Genomic DNA, 20,259 nt, shown 5'->3' with positions numbered 1-20,259 from the left:
GTACACTGAGATCATAAAAATAAGAATTATATTATTCTGACCATAGGGTCAAATAGAAATTGGTCCTTATGTATGAGTTTTCTGTTTAGTAGATTCATATTTATTTAGATTTAACTTTGCCTTTTCACCACCAGATGACCACGGCTTTGGTTTTTCACAAAATTCCCTTTAGCAACACTACAGAAATAATTATCTAAGTACCTAATTAACTTGTACATTTTATTTTCTACTTATAGTTTCATGGGAAGTTTCTCAAATAATAAATTGGCATTTGAAATGTTATACTGAACCCAAACAGTAAGGTAGAACAAATTACCTAAACTCTTTGAAGGTCAAGTTATAAATTATTCTTATGATGAAGGAGTGTGCATATGGTCCATGAGCAAAATCACAATAATAGGCTTCTTGATGAAGACTCTCAGAAACTCTTTGGCTGTACCTCACAGGAAACATAGACTCTGAGTTATATGACAATAGGCTTTGGCAGTTCACTAAAACTGCAGCAGCTATACCAGGACTGATTTAAATGTGTCATCAGTTTTCAGAGATAAATTCTACAGTGAATTCTTAATGGTTCCCAAACAGCACCACAGGATGGCCAGAGCACTGATATCATGGGTTGGTCGTACTGTTTATAGGAGCCCAGGAAGGGTAAGTGTAGAGGTCAAATATGGGCACAATCCATGTGAACATGCCAAGCATCACCACAGCGACACCCACAATTTTAACGCCAAGTCCAGCTTTAACCTTCAACAGAAAAGAGCATAAATGTCAGTCTCCTGAAAAGAAAACTTATGGGAGAATTGAAATACCATAATGGAAGGCATCTGTCATATTTTTGTGCATACTAAATGATTAGTATAAAATGTTGATTTCATAAAACAAGGAGTTCTTCCATTCATGTCAAAAGATCATCTGTCCCCAACCTAATGCCATTCACCTGAAGAGTCTCAGAGAGGTACCTCTTAGGAATACACTTACTGATCATTCTGATTTGAAAAAAAATCCCTTTAAAAATCTGCCGGATCATTTAAAATCACAATTTGAGTTTCATGTCTTTGTATTTTTGTGGATAAATTTCAGGTCATTATATGAAAACTGGATCCTTAGTAGTCAATATTATGAATAGTTTTCCCTTCAGTATTCTTTTATTGAGGTTTAGTAATGCCACATCTAGTCATCTTCCTTAGAGTTCCCATTTTTCTAGCTCTGACATTATCATTCTGGTGTCCATTAAACAATATCCGAGTTGCTTCCTATCCATTCAACAGAGGCCAGCAAACTACTGCCCGTGAACTGTTTTTGTAAATAAAGTTTTATGAGACCACAACCACACCCATTTGTCTACAAATTGTTGTTGACTGCTTTCATGATACAATGGCAGAGCTGAACAGCCGTGACAGAGACCATATGCCCACAGAGCTTCAAGTATTTACTATCTAGCTCTTTACAAAGAGAGCAGCTTATCTTTACATTTTCTGTATTAAAACATGGAGCCCCAAAGTAAAAGGAGGATAGCTAACTGTGATCACTACAGATAGACCCTGTCTTTCTGTCCATGCAGGCCACTCATTTATTCCCAGAACCGTTTTTTAATTCACATACATAGGGCATGGCTTATATTATACGTATTTTCTTTACCAAAATGATATTATATAACTTCTGCCTAGAGGCATTTCCAGAATTTTTACCTTGCAGGAGTTTAGCAGCTCATGTGGAAGGAAGGGAACTAGACTTAACTTGAAATTGCATTTGATAGCAAGCTCATGGAATTTACTTTGGTTATATTTGTTTTGGTTTGGAAGTTGTCTGTCAGAATTTAGGGGACACTAGAATATTCTCAAGCTACTCTTGACTAGCACAACTTTTGTATTTGGCAAAAATGTGCATGTTTTGTCACTTAAATTTTCTGTGATCACTTCCTTGTGCTTTCATTTCAGGTATTGCTATTGGAATCAGAACAGGAAAGATGACTTTTCATCAGTCAGGCACTGAGTCTCATGTCTCTTTCAGAGCAAACGTCAATTGCAAAAATATTTGTGATAGCAAGCCACAGTGCTTGATTGATAAATTTCATTAACCCTCTATCTTCATTTGCCTAGGTTAAGTTAAACCTAATCTTGACATGTAAGTTTAAGCCATTGTGTTGGGCATATTTTAGGCTCTTTTCCTTCTTCCAGGGCATCACTGGTACATTCTATATCTCTGTATTCCTATATTCAATGATGTGATTGCTTTAGGTTATCACTGTTAAAAATGATTCTATGGCCAGTCACATAATTGCTCTCAGAAACAGAACTCAAGCCATGCTTTCATGGCAGTTGATTAAATATGAAAAAGGAGAGAGAACCTAAGGCATCACAAGAAATGGCTGCTGAACCTGATAGTATTCTTTCAGCTTACTCACCATGTCCATAACTTTTAGATGGCCATATGAAAAAACAATAGCATTGGATGGATTTGCTACTGGTAGGAGGACTGCAAATGAAGTACACAGAGTAGAAGGTAGGAGAATATGAAGAGGGTTCACGTGAATGGCTTCAGCCTATTAGAAAAGATGAAAGGGAGTCCAAGTAAAGTTTTGAGACACACCAAGCATCAAAATGAACATAATTATAATAACAAGCTTTCCCAGAAGCAGGTTAAAACCTAAAGACATAAAGTTATACACAAATGCAGTTATAACTTCAAGAATATTTTTCAGAATGTGTCTCTTCCTATTGTTCATGTTTAGTAGTGCCGGTTTAAGTATTATAGCTCAGTTTGTTTAGAAAATGTTTTATTTATTCTAAAAACTAAATAAAAACAATGAACATTTACTATTTATTGAATACTTGGTGCTATACTAAGTGTTTTCATATATATAAAATATGTGTTTATATCATATACAAACATATATATTATCAATAATGTATGAAATAATATAATGAACTATATATATACATGCATATAACTCAAAGTTTCCAGTGAACTTATGAAATAGCTAGTATAGCCCCAAATAACAGATAAAGAAACTGAGGCTCCAAAAGTCTAAAGTAACTTGTCAAACATACAGCTGACAAGCAGTAGAGCATACCTAAGGTCTCAGGTCCCTCTGGCTCCAAAGCTTCACCTCATTCCATTAACTCTCCTGCCTTTGTGACACGCATAATTTAAAATTTGCTTATGGATCATCACAGAAGAAAAATTAATATGACTCTTAATGTATTACATAATTTCCTAACTGCTCTATGTTGAGAAATAAAAACCAGGAAAAAAACCCCAAACAATATTTTGCCAATTTAAACTCTGAACATTTTTTCTAATTTGCAGCAGCAGCTTAAGAATGACAACATATGCCCCTTGAGCTGGTAGCAGAACAATTCCTGAAGGGCAATCCTTCTTAATTTAAATCACTTTCTTTTCACCAAATCCATCTGTCTTAATAATAAAAACATTTACTTAAAGCTATCTCTTGTAATTGCTAGCTAGTTGGGGAGAAGAAGGAAAGATAGTCTTTCCCTCTCTCTCCTTGCAAACCTGATTCTTATTTATCTTTGAAAATTCTTCCCTGAGCAGTAGAGAACTGTGTCTAAGATATTTAAGCATGAAGACCGAAGTATAAGCCTAGGTCTTCATCTACTTGCAAATCACTTATATGAAGCACTTCTCAGAAATAATCTTCTGGAGGGAGAAGTGTCAGAGTTAGAGGCCTAAATAGTAAATTTGCCAGGAAACATTGAATCCCAGAGTCTCATAACTGGAAAGGATCTAGGTTTACCCTCCCATTTATCTGCAAATAAAAAATCTGGGTGGAGAAAAGGTAAGTGGTTAATACTCTGCTGCTTGAATGTGGAGGAAAAGAGTTTTCCTGAGTTAGGGTCACCTAAAAGGTGTTAATGCAAATAAAGACCACTTTATAAGTTACTTCCAGGGGGAGCATTAGGGCCCAAAATGATTCTATACCATAACGTGAGAACAAGCCAAGTATAAATGGAATAAATGTGATACTCACCATTGTAGCTAATATTGGGAGGAGGATAGTGATGGTAGCTGCATTGCTGGCTACCTCTGTTAAAGAGGTAACAAGCAAAGAGGAGGTCAGAATTATTAGCCATACTGGTAATGATCCTATAGGAGATAATTTATTTCCTATCCAGTCAGAGAGTCCTGAGATCTAAAAAAAACCAAATTTGCAATATTTGTTATTCATTAATAATTCATTCTGATAGATACACTTTAAATGTATAAAAACTATTATTTGCTCTAAGAACTCAGTTTCTAAAATACAATTTTAATCTCTCATGTATTCCTGTGGTGTGGTAGACCTAGGTGGCTTTGACATGGAGAGACTCTCAGTCACTTTTATTTTAGCACTACCAATAAGCTTTAGGAAATCTGAATTGTCTCCTACTTTTATTCAATTAAATTTTAGTTTTATCTAATTAACACTTGTGCACATTTTAACAAGTCAGGTAGTACTATAGGGCCTGAAGAGAAGAGCTGCCCTTCTGGTCGACCCCCCTCCATTCCTACATAGTATTCCCTGGAGACAATGACTTTGAACTGATATTAGTTATTTAGAGATATATTTAGGTATTTATGGCTATTTTTCAAAATTAAGCTTTTTCCCAATTTTCAAATTTAGACATTATTTACTAACTCATGTAAGGATTCAGCTTCCTTATACTGTCCACCACACATATATTTCTTCTCCCTCCATTTCTTTACACTCATATATCAACATTTTGTTAAAGTGATATTTAAAGCTTACCACTATGGTTATATGAATATTGTTCACACCCAAGTTATTTATTGTACTATGATTATATTTACTCTTTTGTTTTACTGTTGTTTGTTTTTCCAGGGATAATGGCCTCATTCTTTGCTTAGTTTTCTAGGTACCTATTACTAACTCTTCAGCACAGTCTCCAGTCAAATTGGAAACCTCCCCACAAGTAGACAGACATATAGGTCATTCTTTTTCATTTTCCCTCATGGAGATGTCCATCCTGAACTATTCCGTCCTTCTGCTCCATCTAGACTAGCTGCCCTTCATATCTACTCTACTGTTGTTCTGAGACCTCTCCTCCCTGGTGTACTATGTATTTCCTTTACCTTCTTCTCGTGTGAGAATCTTTCTTGTTAATGCCAGTGTGTTGGTGGAGCACCTTCTTCTATAACCTTCTGAGAACTGGCACATGGGAAATAATTTTTTTAGGTTCTGCAGGTCTGAAAACCTCTTTATTTTCTTTTCATACTGTTTTGATAGTTTAGCTTTCGTAAAGTTGTAGACTTGAAAGAGTTATCACTCAACCAGAAAGCCTGATGACCTTTTGATCTTTGACTCATTGTGTGTAGTACAAAGAAATCAGCTGTACTCAAATTAACAGGTGTGTTATTCTGTTCCCTCCTCACTCTGCCAAATGGAAAGGAAAATTCTCCATTTATGAGACTCAGTGAGCTACTGCATACGTGAATCTTTATGCCCATGTCAAATTAGGAGTGGTATCCTTTAGAAAAGCTCTAATTATAAGCAGATCAAAAGTTGGCAAAACATCCTCAGACATGGATACCAGATATATGTTATTTGTGGTTTTGACTGGTATTTTTGTTTGTTTTTTGGTTTTGACTTTTAAATGGAAAAAAGTCTGCTTAACACTTAAGTCACATTAGCACAAGCTTATCCTAGAATATAACTACATATATTTTAAGAATGGCTTTTTTTTAATCTATGTCTGATCAGATGCCACTGGAACGGGTTACACCACATAACATCACCCCTTCTTTGGAGGCTGTTGGGATCATATCATCAAATGGTGTGCTTTGGTATTGGATACTCCCTAGCTCTCTCAGTCCAGAATCTCGAAGTCTTCAGTTCTGGGAAATTGCTTGTATTATTTTTGGAAATATCTTTCTGCTTATTTTTATTTTCTTTCCCCTTCTTCTCTTTCTGAAACTCCTAGTTGTTGGCTGTTGGACATTTTGGGTTGATACTCTAATTTTCTTATCTCTTTTGTATGTTTTAGTTTCATCTTTTTTAAATTTTCTGGAATAAGTTCAAATTTCATCTTCTAACTCTGCTACTGAATTTTTCCATTTCTGTTATAATATTTCTTTTTTAAAAAGTATTTTTATTGATTATGCAATTACAGTTTTTCCAATTTGCCCCCTTTATCCCCTCTCCACCCTGCACCCTCCAACCCTCTAGCATCTACCCCTTAGTACATGTCCATAGGTTGTACATACAAGTTCTTTAAGTCCTCTGTGTCCTGTATCATATTTTATCTCTCCCTGTCTATTTTATGCCTATTAATTATGCTTCTTCTTCCCTGTACCTTTTACCCCCATTCCTCCCTTCTCCTTCCCCACTGAAAACCCTCCATGTGATATCCATTCTCTGATTCTGTTCCTGTTCTGGTTGTTTGCTTAGTTTTTATTTTCATTGTTTTTCTTTTCTTTTAGGTTCATTTGTTGATAGTTGTGAGTTTGTTGTCATTTTACTGTTCATATTTTTGATCTTCTTTTTCTCAGATAAGTCCCTTTAGCCTTTAAACTTTTTTAACTTCACCTTATCTGGAAAGCATGTTATCTGCCCTTCCATTCTAAATGAAAGCTTTGCTGGATAGAGTAATCTTGGATGGAGGTCCTTGCCTTTCATGACTTTGACTACTTCTTTCCAACCCTTTCTTGCCTGCAAGATTTCTTTTGAGAAATTAGCTGGTAGTCTTATGGGCACTCCTTTGTAGGTAACTCTTTCCTTTCCTCTTGCAGCTTTTAAGATTCTCTCTTTGTCTTTAATACTGGGTAACTTAATAATGATGTGCCTTGGTGTGTTTCTCTTTGGGTCCAACTTCTTTGGGACTCTCTGGGCTTCCTGTACTTCCCGGAAGTCTTCTTCCTTTGCCAGATTGGGGGAGTTTTCCTTCATTATTTGTTTGAATAAGTCTTTAATTTCTTCCATTATTTTTCTCCTCTGGCCCATCCCCCACAGGCAGCATTGAAGTGCAGCAAAGAGGGTTGCCCTGCGTGGGTGAATACCTAAGGCCCCACCCCCTTAAACTTATCAGATTCACCAAGACAAAGAAATAACGCCCAAATGAAAGAACAGAGCAAAACTTCAGAAAGAGAACTAACTGATGAGGAGATAGCCAACCTATCTGGTGGAGAATTTAAAGCCCTGGTAATCAAAATGCTCACAAAACTGATTGAGCTTGGTCAAAAAATGAAAAAACAAATGAAGTATACTCAAAGTGAAATAAAGCAAAATATTCAGGGAACCAACAGTGACAGGAAGGAAACCAAGACTCAAAGGAACAATTTGGAACAAAGGAAAAAAAAAAAGCATCCAACCAGAACAGAATGAGAAAACAAGAGTTCAAAAAAGTGAAGAGAAGCTTACAAACCTCTGGGACAACCTGAAACATTCCAAAATCCAAATTGTAGGGGCATTATGATATTTCTTATCTTCAGTGGATCTTCCTTATTTTCTGTCTATCCTTTATTTAAAAAGTAACGTTCTGTTTTTTTTTTCATGTCTTTCATGTTTCTAAAATCTCTCTGAGGCATCAATGATAAATTTTTAAAATTTTCTTTTGTTTCATACATTTTCCTTGCTTTAATGTATTCCTTTTCAATTTTTCTTTTTATTACTAGTTATTGTATCAGAGGCTTTCCCAACTATCTGATAACTCAGGACTATCTATGCATGTTTAAAGGGGTGGCAACAAAATAATGATTGACAACTCTTGGTGCCTGAGCAAAGATTGTGAGCTCTTACCCTTTGTGACAGCATGGATGGATATGGAGAGGATTATGGTAAGTAAATTAAGCCAGGCCGTGAAAGACAAATAGCATATGATCTCATGTTTAAGTGGGACCTAATCAACAAAACAAATAAGCAAGCAAAATATAACCAAAGACAGTGAAATTAAGAACAAACTGACAATAACCAGACAGGAAAGGGGGAGGGGGTTTTCAGGAACATGTACAAAGGACACATGGACAACACCAAAGGGGGGTAGGATCGAGGGTGAGAGGTGGGGATGGCTGGGGTGGGGGGGAATGGTAGGGGGGAAATGGAGACAACTGTACTTGAAGAACAGTTTTTAAAAATAGTAAAAAATAAAGAATAAGGATATAAAGAAAGAAAACACACACACACACATGCACACACAAGAAATACTTTACCCTAGGTATTTGAGCTATGAGCCAGGGTCTCACTGATTCAATTTTGTTACAGAGTAAATTTTAATTTTCTACTAGGGAGGACAGAGAGCAGTTGCCTGTCTATTCAGGCCTGCAGACAGTATTGTGAGGCTCACAGCTCTTGATCCACTCTTGACACCATACTCTACTTTTAGTACTGCTTTAAACCCCAGCTTCCTGTTAAAACACTGTTTCCAATTTCTGACCTCTTCCAGGCTCCAGTGGATGAATTAGTTTGTTTCTTGTCTGCTATCTTTTTTCAGGCCCATAGATTTCATCCTCTCTACTATTTCTAGAGTACAAAGTTAGTTATCCCTCAATATCCTCTTTCCATCTTTTAAATTTTATTAACATGTTTTATATGTAACTGTTCTTCCCATAAATTCTTTTCTTTATAGATTGACACTTTTTTGTGTTCTGTTATTGCCATTTCAGTGGGGAGCTGAGAAAAATAGTGTTTAATCTTCCATGTTTAACTCAGATGATCTAAATTTGGAGGAATGTGTGAAAAAACGAGAGGAGGATTCACTCGCTGGTAAGAATTTGAGAATGGCTACCAGCTCCTGAGAGTCCGATCATATTAAAACATATCAAGGGGCGTTTAAAAGAGAAGGAATTACAATGAGGTGAATGTTTTAGTAGCTGCTATCTCATGATAGCAGCTACTAAATGAGAAGGGTTCCCAATGAGAAGGGTTATTTACTTCTGAACACTGATAAACTAATTACAATTAGGGACAAATTTTTAAAAATTAACTGTCTCCAAATCTTAGCAAAACTGGTTTCTAGGGGCATATTTGTCCATAGCCAGATTTTGAAGCTTATGCTTCAACCTTACCACTCAGGGGTAGGGTTATTCTGGGTATCCCATAGAAATCTGAGTCTACATAGTACTAGGATTTCATAGTAAAGTAGACCTCCTCCCAGGTTTCCTTGTCCTTCCAGTGAGACAGCCTACTGCACCAGAGTAACTTCACACTGTTCATTTCCTTATACTTTGCTAGACTAGGGTCTGGCAAATGCTTTTAAAAGCAGTTTGTGTCCAATCCAGACAGATATTCTGGAAAAGCGAAATGAACAAAGTTCACATAGATGCCAGAATTGCTGATTCTGATTTTCTCACAATCCAGATGAACAGTCATAGGAATGGAAATTATTGATGCTAAGAAACCAGATCTCCTTACTGCTGGACTAGCAAAAAACTGTATTTGTTTTATATTTCTCTCATTTATATTTGAGCAGCCTCTAAGGCAAGCTAAATCTAGATTGAAAATTACTTTGTAAGTGGCACTCAGAATTTCATCTATTACTAAATCTTAGTGCTGAAATCTCAGTATCCAAATACAATACAGAAAAACTGACAATAAAGGCAGAAGCAAAAACCAGTTTCCCTGTAGGTTATTAAGACGAGAACAGAACAGGTAGATTTTTGCCTTGAGAAGTATAAAGGTTTAACTTCCCTGAAACGAGAAATCTAGACACATCTCTCGCCATCCTTTTTACTTTGACGACAGAATAAGAACATGGAACGGCCATGAGCTCTGAGTATTGCACAGAAGCCTAGAAAGTCCAGAAGTGAGAGGTTTTTAATTTGTCAAAAAATTAAGAGAAGTTTCATGGAATTTCTGAATCAACCTTATCATGACCGGGACAATTTCAAGGGCCAATGATCTCCCTAGACTTCTACTTTATATCAACTGTATAGATAGGCCAAAGAAATAGCCAACTCTAATCCTCTTGGTGGTTTTACTTCTCACTACAATTAGACAGATTACAGCATTAGTCATGGTTATGTGAAATTCTTTCAGGGTTTTATTCAATAAATGTGTATTTAGTACCTTTAATATACTTAATATATAATAAATAATATAATAAATAAATAATGTGATAAATTGCTATTGTTTCTTATTCTCCTTTGAAAACATTAGACCCATGATATGTTGCAGAGACCTCTGAGAGTTACTCTAATTCATCATGAAATAAGGTAAAACTACAAACAAAAAATGTTTCACTAGAAGTCACTATTTGTGTGATTTTTGTGTTTTTTCCTTTTTTAAAGATACTCCAACCACTGAATAACCCAGCCAGGGTTATGTTTTTCTTATTAAGCTATTCTTCTAATACTACTTCATGGATTCAGAATTCTAATCTTCACCCTGGCCAGGTGGCTGAGCTGGTTGAAGTATCACCCCCATACACCAAAAGGATGCAGGTTTGATTCTGGTCAGGGCACATACCTAGGCTGTGGGTTTGATTCCCCATTGGGGCACATACAGGAGGCAACCGACTGATGTTTCTCTCTCCCTCTCTCTCTCTCTCTCTAAAATCAATAGAAACATACCCTTGGGTGAGGATTAAAAATAAAAAGCATTCTAACCTTCTTTGCTTTCTTTTGACATGCTGGTTCATTGTATAAAATTGATGTTTTATGCTTGCAGCCTATGAAATGTTTTGAACTCTGACCTCACCTCGTCTGTGTGCTGTACTTATGCATGGCTATTGAAACCTTTGTCATTAAAATGATAAGATGAAGTTGAGTAAAGCAAAAGCTAGAATGTCTCTGTGTTCTCCTTTGGAACAGCCTAGTTACTTGTTAATATCTTAGACACAGATTATTACCTTACAGCCATCTGCCAAGGCAAACCCTCCACCAACAAGAATGGCTATATCCCAGGGCATGAATGACTGGAATTCTTTCCAAGTAATCAGTGGAGAGTAATCAAATGCAACTGCAAAACAAAAACCCTACAATTACACATTACTTAAAATAATAGGACATTTTTTTCTTCATTACTGTAACAGCCATGTCACAAGAAGGTTTTAATATTCCTACGTTGCTTTCAGATAGCGGACTTGATCTGGACTTTGAACAATTTCTACCTGGTACAGGTGGAACATTTTTACCTTAAAAAATCATAACTTGGGAAAATCCTTTAGATTATATTATAAAATAAATTTAGATACATTATAACACTGTCATTTATAATGCTATTCATTATACAATTGGATGAAGTTTCAGTATTTTTGCCCCCCTAAAAAAGAAAGAAAGAAGAAATAAGATGAAAGAAAGAAAGAAAAAGAGCCAACAATAAAAAAGAAACTACACTCTATAGTGGTTGTACCAGTATGGCAATTACTCAAAACACTAAAAATAGAGTTGCCATATGACCCAACAATCTCTCTCCTGGGTACCTACCTCAAAAACTCAAAAACATTTATTCACAAAGATATATGCACCCCCATGTTCATTGTAGCATTAGTCACAGTGGCCAAGACATGGAAACAAGCAAAGTGTCCTCAACAGAGGATTGGATAAAGAAAGATATGGTACATGTATACTATGGAATACTGCTCAGCCACAGAAAGGATGAAATACTGCCATTTGTAACAACATGGATGGACTTATGCTAAGCAAAATAAGCCAGAAAAAGCTAAGGACCATATGATTTCACTCATATGTGGGATATGAAAGTGGAACTCATAGACACAGACAACAATGTGGTTGTTGCCAGAGGGAAGGGGGCGGGAGGCAGTAAAGGGTGAAAAGGGCCAAACATATGGTGATGCGGGATGATCTGACTTTGGGTGGTGGGTGTGCAATGCAGTACACAGATCACGTATCACAGTAATGTACACTTGAAACTTATATGACCCTATTAAACAGTGTCAGTGTCACCTCAATAAATTTAAAAAAAAAACCCATAACTCTACTAGACTATTTCCAAACAATTTTAAACTATTTGTCCCACATGGACAACATAGGAATCTGACTTCCCAAAACACTATGTGTTACCATAAGTCACAGAGATGGATGAAGACTATGTTTAAGAAGTGTGTGTGTGTCTTGGGGGAGGGAGTATCCTCACATAAACATGCATGCCTCTTTGTCCATGTGCTATTAAAACATGAATATTCCCACCAAATACCTTTTCTTTCATTTGTGACACTAGGTTATGGGCTAGTGTAGGGCTGATTTGCATTCTCTCCAGGACTACTATGAGGCTGTAAATGCTCTTTCCTTTGAAACTCCTCACCTTAGTAGACCCTCAGCATTAGTAGCAAGGGCTCATCATGAAATAGTGAGTTCCAAGTTCTTGTCCCTATGTTTGTCAATGGTAAGTTTAATTCTGATTATGGAAGAGGGGGAGTGGGCTTATCACAGACTAAATAGTATCGCTCACAGTGGAGTCCGAACCATGGAGTGTTAAGAAAATCTACTTCTCACTTCTGCAAGTGAAGATGACCCTTCCTGTAACAGAAGGCTGAGTGCTGCAGTGTGCCAACAGGGCGTGTGTCAACATGTCCACACCCTCTTTTCCAAGTGCTAACTGAAGCTAGTGGAATCCTGTGTATTTTTGCTCTTCTGTCAAATTCATTCAGAATAATAAATAATACTCAACCAATTTCTCCTGTAGGTGTAGTTTTAGTCAATTTCTTAGCTGGGATAAGAAAGAATAGGAGTCCTATAAGTAAGGCAACAGTTGAATCTGTAGCAAAATCGGGATACCTGGAAAAGGACAAATGTGTATATTAACAAGTGGCATCAAGAATTTGTGGGTACTAAACACTAACTGACTATGCTAATAGCATACAGGTAGTAGTGGTGGTATACAGTGTTATTTTTTTTTCCTGGAGAATCTGCTCTAAAATCTGTAAATTTCCCACTGAATGATTTTCCACTAAATAATTTAGTGGAACTGAAAATCTGAGACCATGTTCCCATTGTCTCCCTATACTTCTCTTTATTTTCAAAACCATGTGTACACATGATGATGTTAGATAGAGCTTATAGATCTGGTAACTAACCTTTTTTTTTAATTATTTATTTTACTCTGCCAATTTAAATTGGCAGAGAATTGACATCAAAACAATTGCTAGGCTAGGCAAAGCCTTCTATAATTGATTTATAACATCCTAGTATTGAATTGTGGCAAGGCATGTCAAGGTTTCTAGAGTCCTTGAAAACTCTTCTGTAAATTGTGAAAGCAAATGATCTGTTTTTCTAAGAAAACATCTGCCTCCCTGAGTATAAGCCCTAGCCATATCATACAAATGAAATCAACCCATTTAATGCTTTGTACCCTATGAAACTTAATCAAGAATATTAATTATCAGAATGGCTTATGAGATACTCCTAAGTGATCACTGTTCAAATTAAGAGTGATTCAGGGACAGATGGGGTCTTAAAATCATCAGGCCATTCCAGCAGGTAAGACAGGTTCCCAGAAGCCCCAACAGTTCAGAAGCTACTAGTAATGAAGGAAACAGGCGATATGAATTCTAATAAATAACAGTTTTAAAAGGCAGAAATATTTAACTAGTGAATACTTGGATTCTGAGAAGCCATCCTTCCATCCCACAGGTTACTTTGCAACCTTGTAACTCAGCAACGCATATATACTAGAGAAGCTCTCTACTTCTACAATTTACTTAAACCAAATAATAAAAAATGCATTATTTTACTCAATCTGACAATTTTATAAAGCAGTTTGTTTTCCCTAAATATAGATTTTCTTTATTTTATTATTGAGTAAAAAAGCTACCTTAATTTATTCAATAAACTTAACCAATATTTATTATTTCATTGTTCTTTATTTCTTTTATTTCAGTTACAAATTTTAGTTGGATTTTTGTCAAATTAGGTCAGGCATTATGTAATCTGATTTTGTTTTTATGAAAAGACATACTGGATTTAGTCCAAGATCAAACAGATGGAATGAAAACATTAGGTGGTAGCCATAAATCTTGATCTATCATTCTAACTTTGGAACATCTAATGGCTAAAACCTCTACATTACAAATATGTGCCCCTGAATACATACTTAAAATAAAGCTACAAATACTGAAATAATTTATTCTTAAAAAAGTCTTTAAAATATTATTTTATTACATTTATTTAAATTTTATTTTTAGTTCATTATAAACTAATTTAGGTTGTCTCAGTAATAAAAATAGTAAGATTATATAAATTTTATTTGCTTAATTTATATTTTTCAAATCCCTTCCTCTCTCAAATTTTTGCTCCTTTTCTGTTTTTTTTTTCTCTCAGCATTCTAGGTAACATGCACATCCGCCTATAGCAAATACACTCTGTTTTCCTGCTCTAAACAAAACATCTCCTGAATTACATTTTTCTCTCATAAGGAATAGAAATTAGAAACTGATTCGTATATTGAATTTCCTATTGGGATTTCTGCCAGGTTTTTATTAGCTACTGTTTGATTTCATTTAGTTTTTCCATGCTGGTGTTTAGAAAAGACTGTCCTTACCTAGGATGGTAGAAGTGGGATTTTTTAAAAGGAGGAAGAAGTATGTATTATGTTAGTCTAGGTCTTATTTCAAACCTACATAGTACCATCAAACTTTAAACAATAGTTTCCTTTAAATAGTTTGCATTGAGTAATTGGAAGCTCTCTTTTGTTTTGACAACTCAAAAATGAAATGTTTTAGTTTTACAGGAATCAGAAAGTTTATAAATCTGAAGCTAATTCTTTGAAACATGCTCCCACATTGCATTGCTACACTTGTGTGCTCACTAGGAATTTGGACTCAGATTCTGCACCTTTAAAAAGTGTCAGCAATATCTGTATAACCAGAAAGCTCTGATTCAAGAAAAAGGAATTTCTTTATTCTATGTGGGAAGAATACATTTGACTCAAATAATTTTGGTTTCTGCCCCCGAATATATGGATCCTTGCTGGGGAATATGAGACAGGAAGTCCAAATAAGAGATCTGCTGAATTTAGCAACCAGATTAATTCAGCAAAAGATAGATTGGGAACACAAATCTCAAGCCCACTTTATAATGATATGTAGGATGCTCCTTAATTTAGAAAATTATGCTACAATCTTCCTCCTCATTTCACATGACTCAGCAATGACTGCTGGTATACAAGACACTGAAAGTTAAAATAAACTCTGACCCAGCTTCTAACAGTTTGGTTGACATTACTTCATCAGGAATTCCTTATCTACAAAAGAGGTGTAGGCATGGGTTTATAGTGAATTAGTATTTAATGGACATAAATAGATAAAAAGACATTGGGCCAAATAAATAATTCTCCAAAGAAGTAAAAAAAATTGGCAAAAATCACAGAATATGAATTCATATCAGGTTATTAAGAAGCATGGATTGGTGCTTTACATAACAAACACTTACATTGCACTTCATGTAGGTAGAAGGGCAGCACTGTTCTAGGTGTTCATTAGCTCTGTTTTACAGGTAAAGGAATTCAGAGATGTGACCTGCTCAGTGTGAAAGAGGCCGGAATGGAACCCAGGTGGTATGGTTCCAAAATTTACACTTCTAATTACCACAGAACATGGCTTTCTTGCACACTGTATTTCTAATTTTGGAAGGTTGGAAATAGCCTTGTCTAAAGGAGCCTGATTTTTGGTGTCATTGTAGTTGGTTATCTTGCCTGAGGTCTTACCTCATTTTTCATTCCTTATTTTTTTTCTCCCTGAAAGGATTAGAATTAAGAAATCTTTTCAATGGAAAGGAAGAAGAAAATCTCATACAGTCTTTCAGAGTTATACTAATTGGTTAGGAAAAAAGCAAAGTGTATTGAGATGGCCAAAAGGTTTGTTCATTCCCCCCGCCCCCCATGCTGGCTCTAATAGTGTTCAGTTTTCTTTAACTTCATTTGAAACAATTTTGTTAGATTGTATTGTGACAGCTATAATATCAACATGGATTGAAAAAACTTATCAAAACTGATGAATTTTTGTGTAGCTATTTTAATACTGAAGATGGAAGAAAATAAGCAATGTTTTCAGCATATTATGCTTTATTATTTCAACAAAGGTAAAAACACAAACAAACAAAAGAAGAGATTTGTGCAGTGTATGAAGAAGGTGCTGTGACTCACTGAATGTGTCAAAAGTGGTTTTTAAAGTTTCATGCTAGAGGTTTCTCGATGGACAATGCTCCATGGTCGGATAGACTAATTGAAGTTGATAGCGATTAAATTGAGACATTAACTGAGAAAAATTAGTGTTATACCACACAGAAAATAGCTGACATACTCAAAATACCCAAATCGAGCACTGAAGTTAAAAATCATTTGTATCAGCTTGGTTATGTTAATTGCTTTGATGTTTGGGTTCCACATAAGTTAGGCCAGAAAACCTTCCTGACCATATTTCTGCATGCAATTCTCTAATTAAATGTAATGAAAAGGTGTTGTTTTTTAAAATAAATTGTGATGGGCAATGAAGAGTGGATTCTTTACAATAATGTGGAATGGAAGAGATCATGGGGCAAATGAAATGAACCACCACCAACCATGTCAGAGGCCAGTCTTCATCCAAAAAAAGGTGATGTTTTGTGTAAAGTGGGATTGGAGTTCTCTGTTATGAGCTGCTCCCAGAAAACCAAATGACTAATTCCAACAAGTACTGCTCCCAGTTAGACCAACTCGAAAGCAGCACTCAATGAAAAGCAACTAGAATTAGTCAACAGAAAATGCGTGACCTTCCATCAGGATAATGCAAGACCACATGTTTCTTTCATGTCCAGACAAAAACTGTTAACAGCTTGGCTGTGATGTTCTGATTCTTCTGTCATATTCACCAGACATTGCACCTTTGGATTTCCATTTATTTCAGTCTTTACAAAATTCTTTTAATGGAAAAAAATTTCAATTCCCTGGAAGACTGCAAAAGGCACCTGGAACAGTTCTTTGCTCAAAAAGACAAAAAGTTCTGGGAAGATGAGATTACGAAGTTGCCCGAAAGATGGCAGAAGGTAGTAGAACAAAATGGTGAATAAGTTGTTCAGTAAAGTTATTGGTGAAAATTAAAAATGGGTCTTCTATTTTTACTTAAAAACTGAACAAACATTTTGGCCAACCCAATAAAACACAAGGGGCTGACAAACATAACATGTAACACTTACTTGTGAAAAAGTGAAGACCAACCAGGAATAAATCCAGGATCTCGGGTAAACCATAGCAGGGCCATTATAATGAAGAGGGTTAAGGTGATAATTTCCTGATACCTGCAGAAAAATTTCAATCCTTTCATTTATTTTCTCAGTCAGGATTGTTGCAGAAGCTCCCTGAGCTATTATCAGGAATAATATTAACAGAACACTAACAACTAAAAACTAGATGTGTCAATAATTTGAGAGAATCAGTGCAGTTGGCAAAGGACTTTCTTCTGCCATGGGTCTTTCAGCTTCTTGTCATTCCATCTAGTAAATTTTATTTAGAAAACATATGTATTTTGTCATGAGGTTAGTACCTACTTTCACAAAGGATAGCACACTGGGGGCCCCTATCAAATATTATAAATACATTACAGACAATCATGTGCTTCTTTGCTTTAATAAATACAGTATGTATGTTCACATACAAACATCAATCTTACCTTATTGGCCCAAGTTTTAGGTATTCTTGTTTAATCACATCAGCACAAGCTTTTTGTTTGGCTGTCTTGGTCTTGCCACAGGTAAACATCTCCTTAAAACTGAAAAGAGTAAGCAAAGAATTTTCCAGTAAGCAAAGAATTTTCCCTTTATAGAAGATACTTGTGTGAAAGCTCCATAAAATACAAATCCTGCTAATAACAGAAATCTGGACTTTTTGCCTATACCTCTGTCTCCTTCTTTAAATATTCCCTCCTCTCTTTTCTGTGTTTTCCAGCTTTGCTCAAGTTTCAATGCTTAGTTCTTTTCCATATTTTCCATGCCATCTTCCACTGATCTCTTTTTTTTCCAAGTCCTTTTGCATCATGTTAAAATTTTGCCATGTTCCATTCATCTCTACACTTTATGTATCTGACTCATATATTTCAATATATTTATTATATATATTGATTGTTAATTGTTGCACATGAATGAGTTTGATCCAATTGTTGCAGTGTCACAGATATTTCTTTGGCCCAATATCTCTAAACACTGGCATTCATGGTAAATATATGATTCATTAACTCAACAGTTCCTTTGTCAAATGTCTGAGATACTTTGTTGTCAGACTCATCAATTTTCACAAATGTGCTAACTCAAGTTATACACTAGTGTGGGGAAGTCCCATGCACTGATCATGGATGCTGTCCAAACTGGGTCTATTCTCAGAATTAAAACCAATGGTATTACATTTCCTGTTCAAGTTTCTTCACCACTTACAATCTAGTAGCCTCCACCAGATAACTTTCTAACTTATTTCCAATAGTAATTGCCAGTTTCTATTCCTTTTAGCTGCTTATTTTAGTGACCTTTTCCCCCAATGAGCAATTTTTCTGTCCTGAAGGTCAGGGTCTTCAAAACTTTGAACAATTTTTGTGAAGTACTCTTCTACACCTAGCTTTAAAAAATAAATAAATTTCCTCCAGAGGAAGAAAAAAATGGGAAAATGCCTAGATTCTTGTGGATTACCTCTTGGAATGTCTATAAGCAGCTCAGTTAGATTACATTATATGTAGGAATGAAAAGTACTTCTGAATATACAACCAAAGGAATTGAAATCTGGATCGCAGAGATACCTGCATGCACATGTTCACTGCAGCATTATTCACAAGAGTCAAGGTATAGAAGCAACTTAAATGCCCATCAACAGACCAATGGATAAAGAAAAAGTGGTATATACATACAATGGGTTGTTATTTAGCCATAAAATGGAATAACATACCAATACATACTACAACATGGATGGGCCTGAAGGACATCATGCTAAAGTGAAGTTAGACATAGAAAAACAAATATTGCATGATCTCACTTACATGTGGGATCTAAAATAGTGAAAAATATAGAAGCAGAGAGTAAAAATATGGTTCCCAGGGGTTGGGGAGGTGAAAAATAGGGAGGTGTCAATCACAGGGTACAAAATTTCAGTTATGCTAAAGTTCTGGAATAGGGCCTACAATTAACTGTAGGGCCTGTAATTAATACTGTGTTGTATATATACTTAAATTTTTGCTAAGGGGGTAGATCCCCTGCTAAGTGCTTTTTACCACAAAAGGAAAAATGAAAACAAAAAAATCAAAGGGCGTGGGAAGAATCTTTTGGAGGTGGTGGATAAGTTTGGCATTGATATTAATGATGGTTTCATAGGTATATAATTATCTCCAAACACATCAAGTTTTGTATATAAGTATCTACAGCTCTTTGTATCTCAAGGATATCTCAATAAATCAGTGAAAAAATAAAAAGGAGCATTTTCTTCTGTAAATTACTGGGGTAACATGGATATTTATGAGGGAGTAGTAGGAAGACTGAGGTGGCATAAAGGTAGCTATCACACAAAGATACATTTTATTTCTTTATTTTTCTGTAACACTGCTATTTCAACTTGTTTGAACTATTATTGCTTTGAAGGAGCAAAGTATCCTATGTCATCCGTCCTACACATTTATAATCAGTCTCTGGCATACCTTCCGACCATGAACCCGATTACATGGATGTTGTCACATTCAAGATCAATTCAATCACTGACTAATGCCTGTGTCAGAATTTTACCCCTTGTCACAATATAAATGCTATTATAAGAGGCTAGTCTATGGACTACCTTGAAAGCCATCTATAGAATAGAAAAGTGGAATTAAAGAAAGAAACAAACTGTCCCTAATAAACTGTTTCCCACCCTGTAGATTGCATTTGTACTTTGTCACTTTTAGGGGGACCATAAATAGTTAAGTCAAAAGCCAAATTGGCGTTGCCATAAATGAAGGTTAATGCCTTCACAAAGGAACTGATGAAGCATATGACAATGCATCAACCTCTCCATTTAAATAAGTTTGGTGGCATTGATAGATGAGCTGCTTCTTCCCAAGTATGTTGGGGTCATTTATAATGTGAGAGTTAACTGTGTTAACAGCCAACACACTAATCAGAATGTATGGGACTTGCCAGGGGAGTGGCTGATCATTTCTGTTTGTCATTCTAAAACCTCTGGAGGTGAACGCCCAGGCAGACTGAAAAGGACACTGAAAAATGAGCAGGACCATGAAGCTGTGCAGTGACTAACCAGTGGTGGACAGCAAGTGGGCTGCTAAAACATGCCACTGGTTATGATTTATGGGCTTTGCCTAATGTATGCACTTCACAACAAATGTTTTTCCTCGTGGAGAATAC

At 35.7% G+C, this 20,259-nt stretch overlaps 1 protein-coding gene across 1 annotated transcript in view; it reads right to left on the bottom strand.

The window, feature by feature from the left end:
* Positions 1-324: 324 nt before the first annotated feature.
* Positions 325-20,259, bottom strand: part of SLC13A1 (solute carrier family 13 member 1) — a 112,151-nt gene continuing 92,216 nt past the window's right edge. Inside the window, exons 9-15 of the mRNA XM_045847691.1 lie at positions 17,559-17,657; positions 17,086-17,187; positions 12,587-12,693; positions 10,806-10,915; positions 3,995-4,156; positions 2,408-2,545; positions 325-747 (exon numbers count right to left, since the gene is read on the bottom strand). Coding sequence (XP_045703647.1) covers positions 613-747; positions 2,408-2,545; positions 3,995-4,156; positions 10,806-10,915; positions 12,587-12,693; positions 17,086-17,187; positions 17,559-17,657 — 853 coding nt within the window. The 3' untranslated portion in view covers positions 325-612. The remainder of the gene's footprint in view (positions 748-2,407; positions 2,546-3,994; positions 4,157-10,805; positions 10,916-12,586; positions 12,694-17,085; positions 17,188-17,558; positions 17,658-20,259) is intronic.

Source organism: Phyllostomus hastatus, unplaced genomic scaffold (genome assembly GCF_019186645.2).
Source record: "Phyllostomus hastatus isolate PE091 unplaced genomic scaffold, TTU_PhHast_1.1 phas_contig_118, whole genome shotgun sequence".
NCBI classification, from domain to species: domain Eukaryota; kingdom Metazoa; phylum Chordata; class Mammalia; order Chiroptera; family Phyllostomidae; genus Phyllostomus; species Phyllostomus hastatus.
Note: the sequence above shows the minus strand (reverse complement) of the source record. Positions and strands in the feature narration are given on the sequence as shown.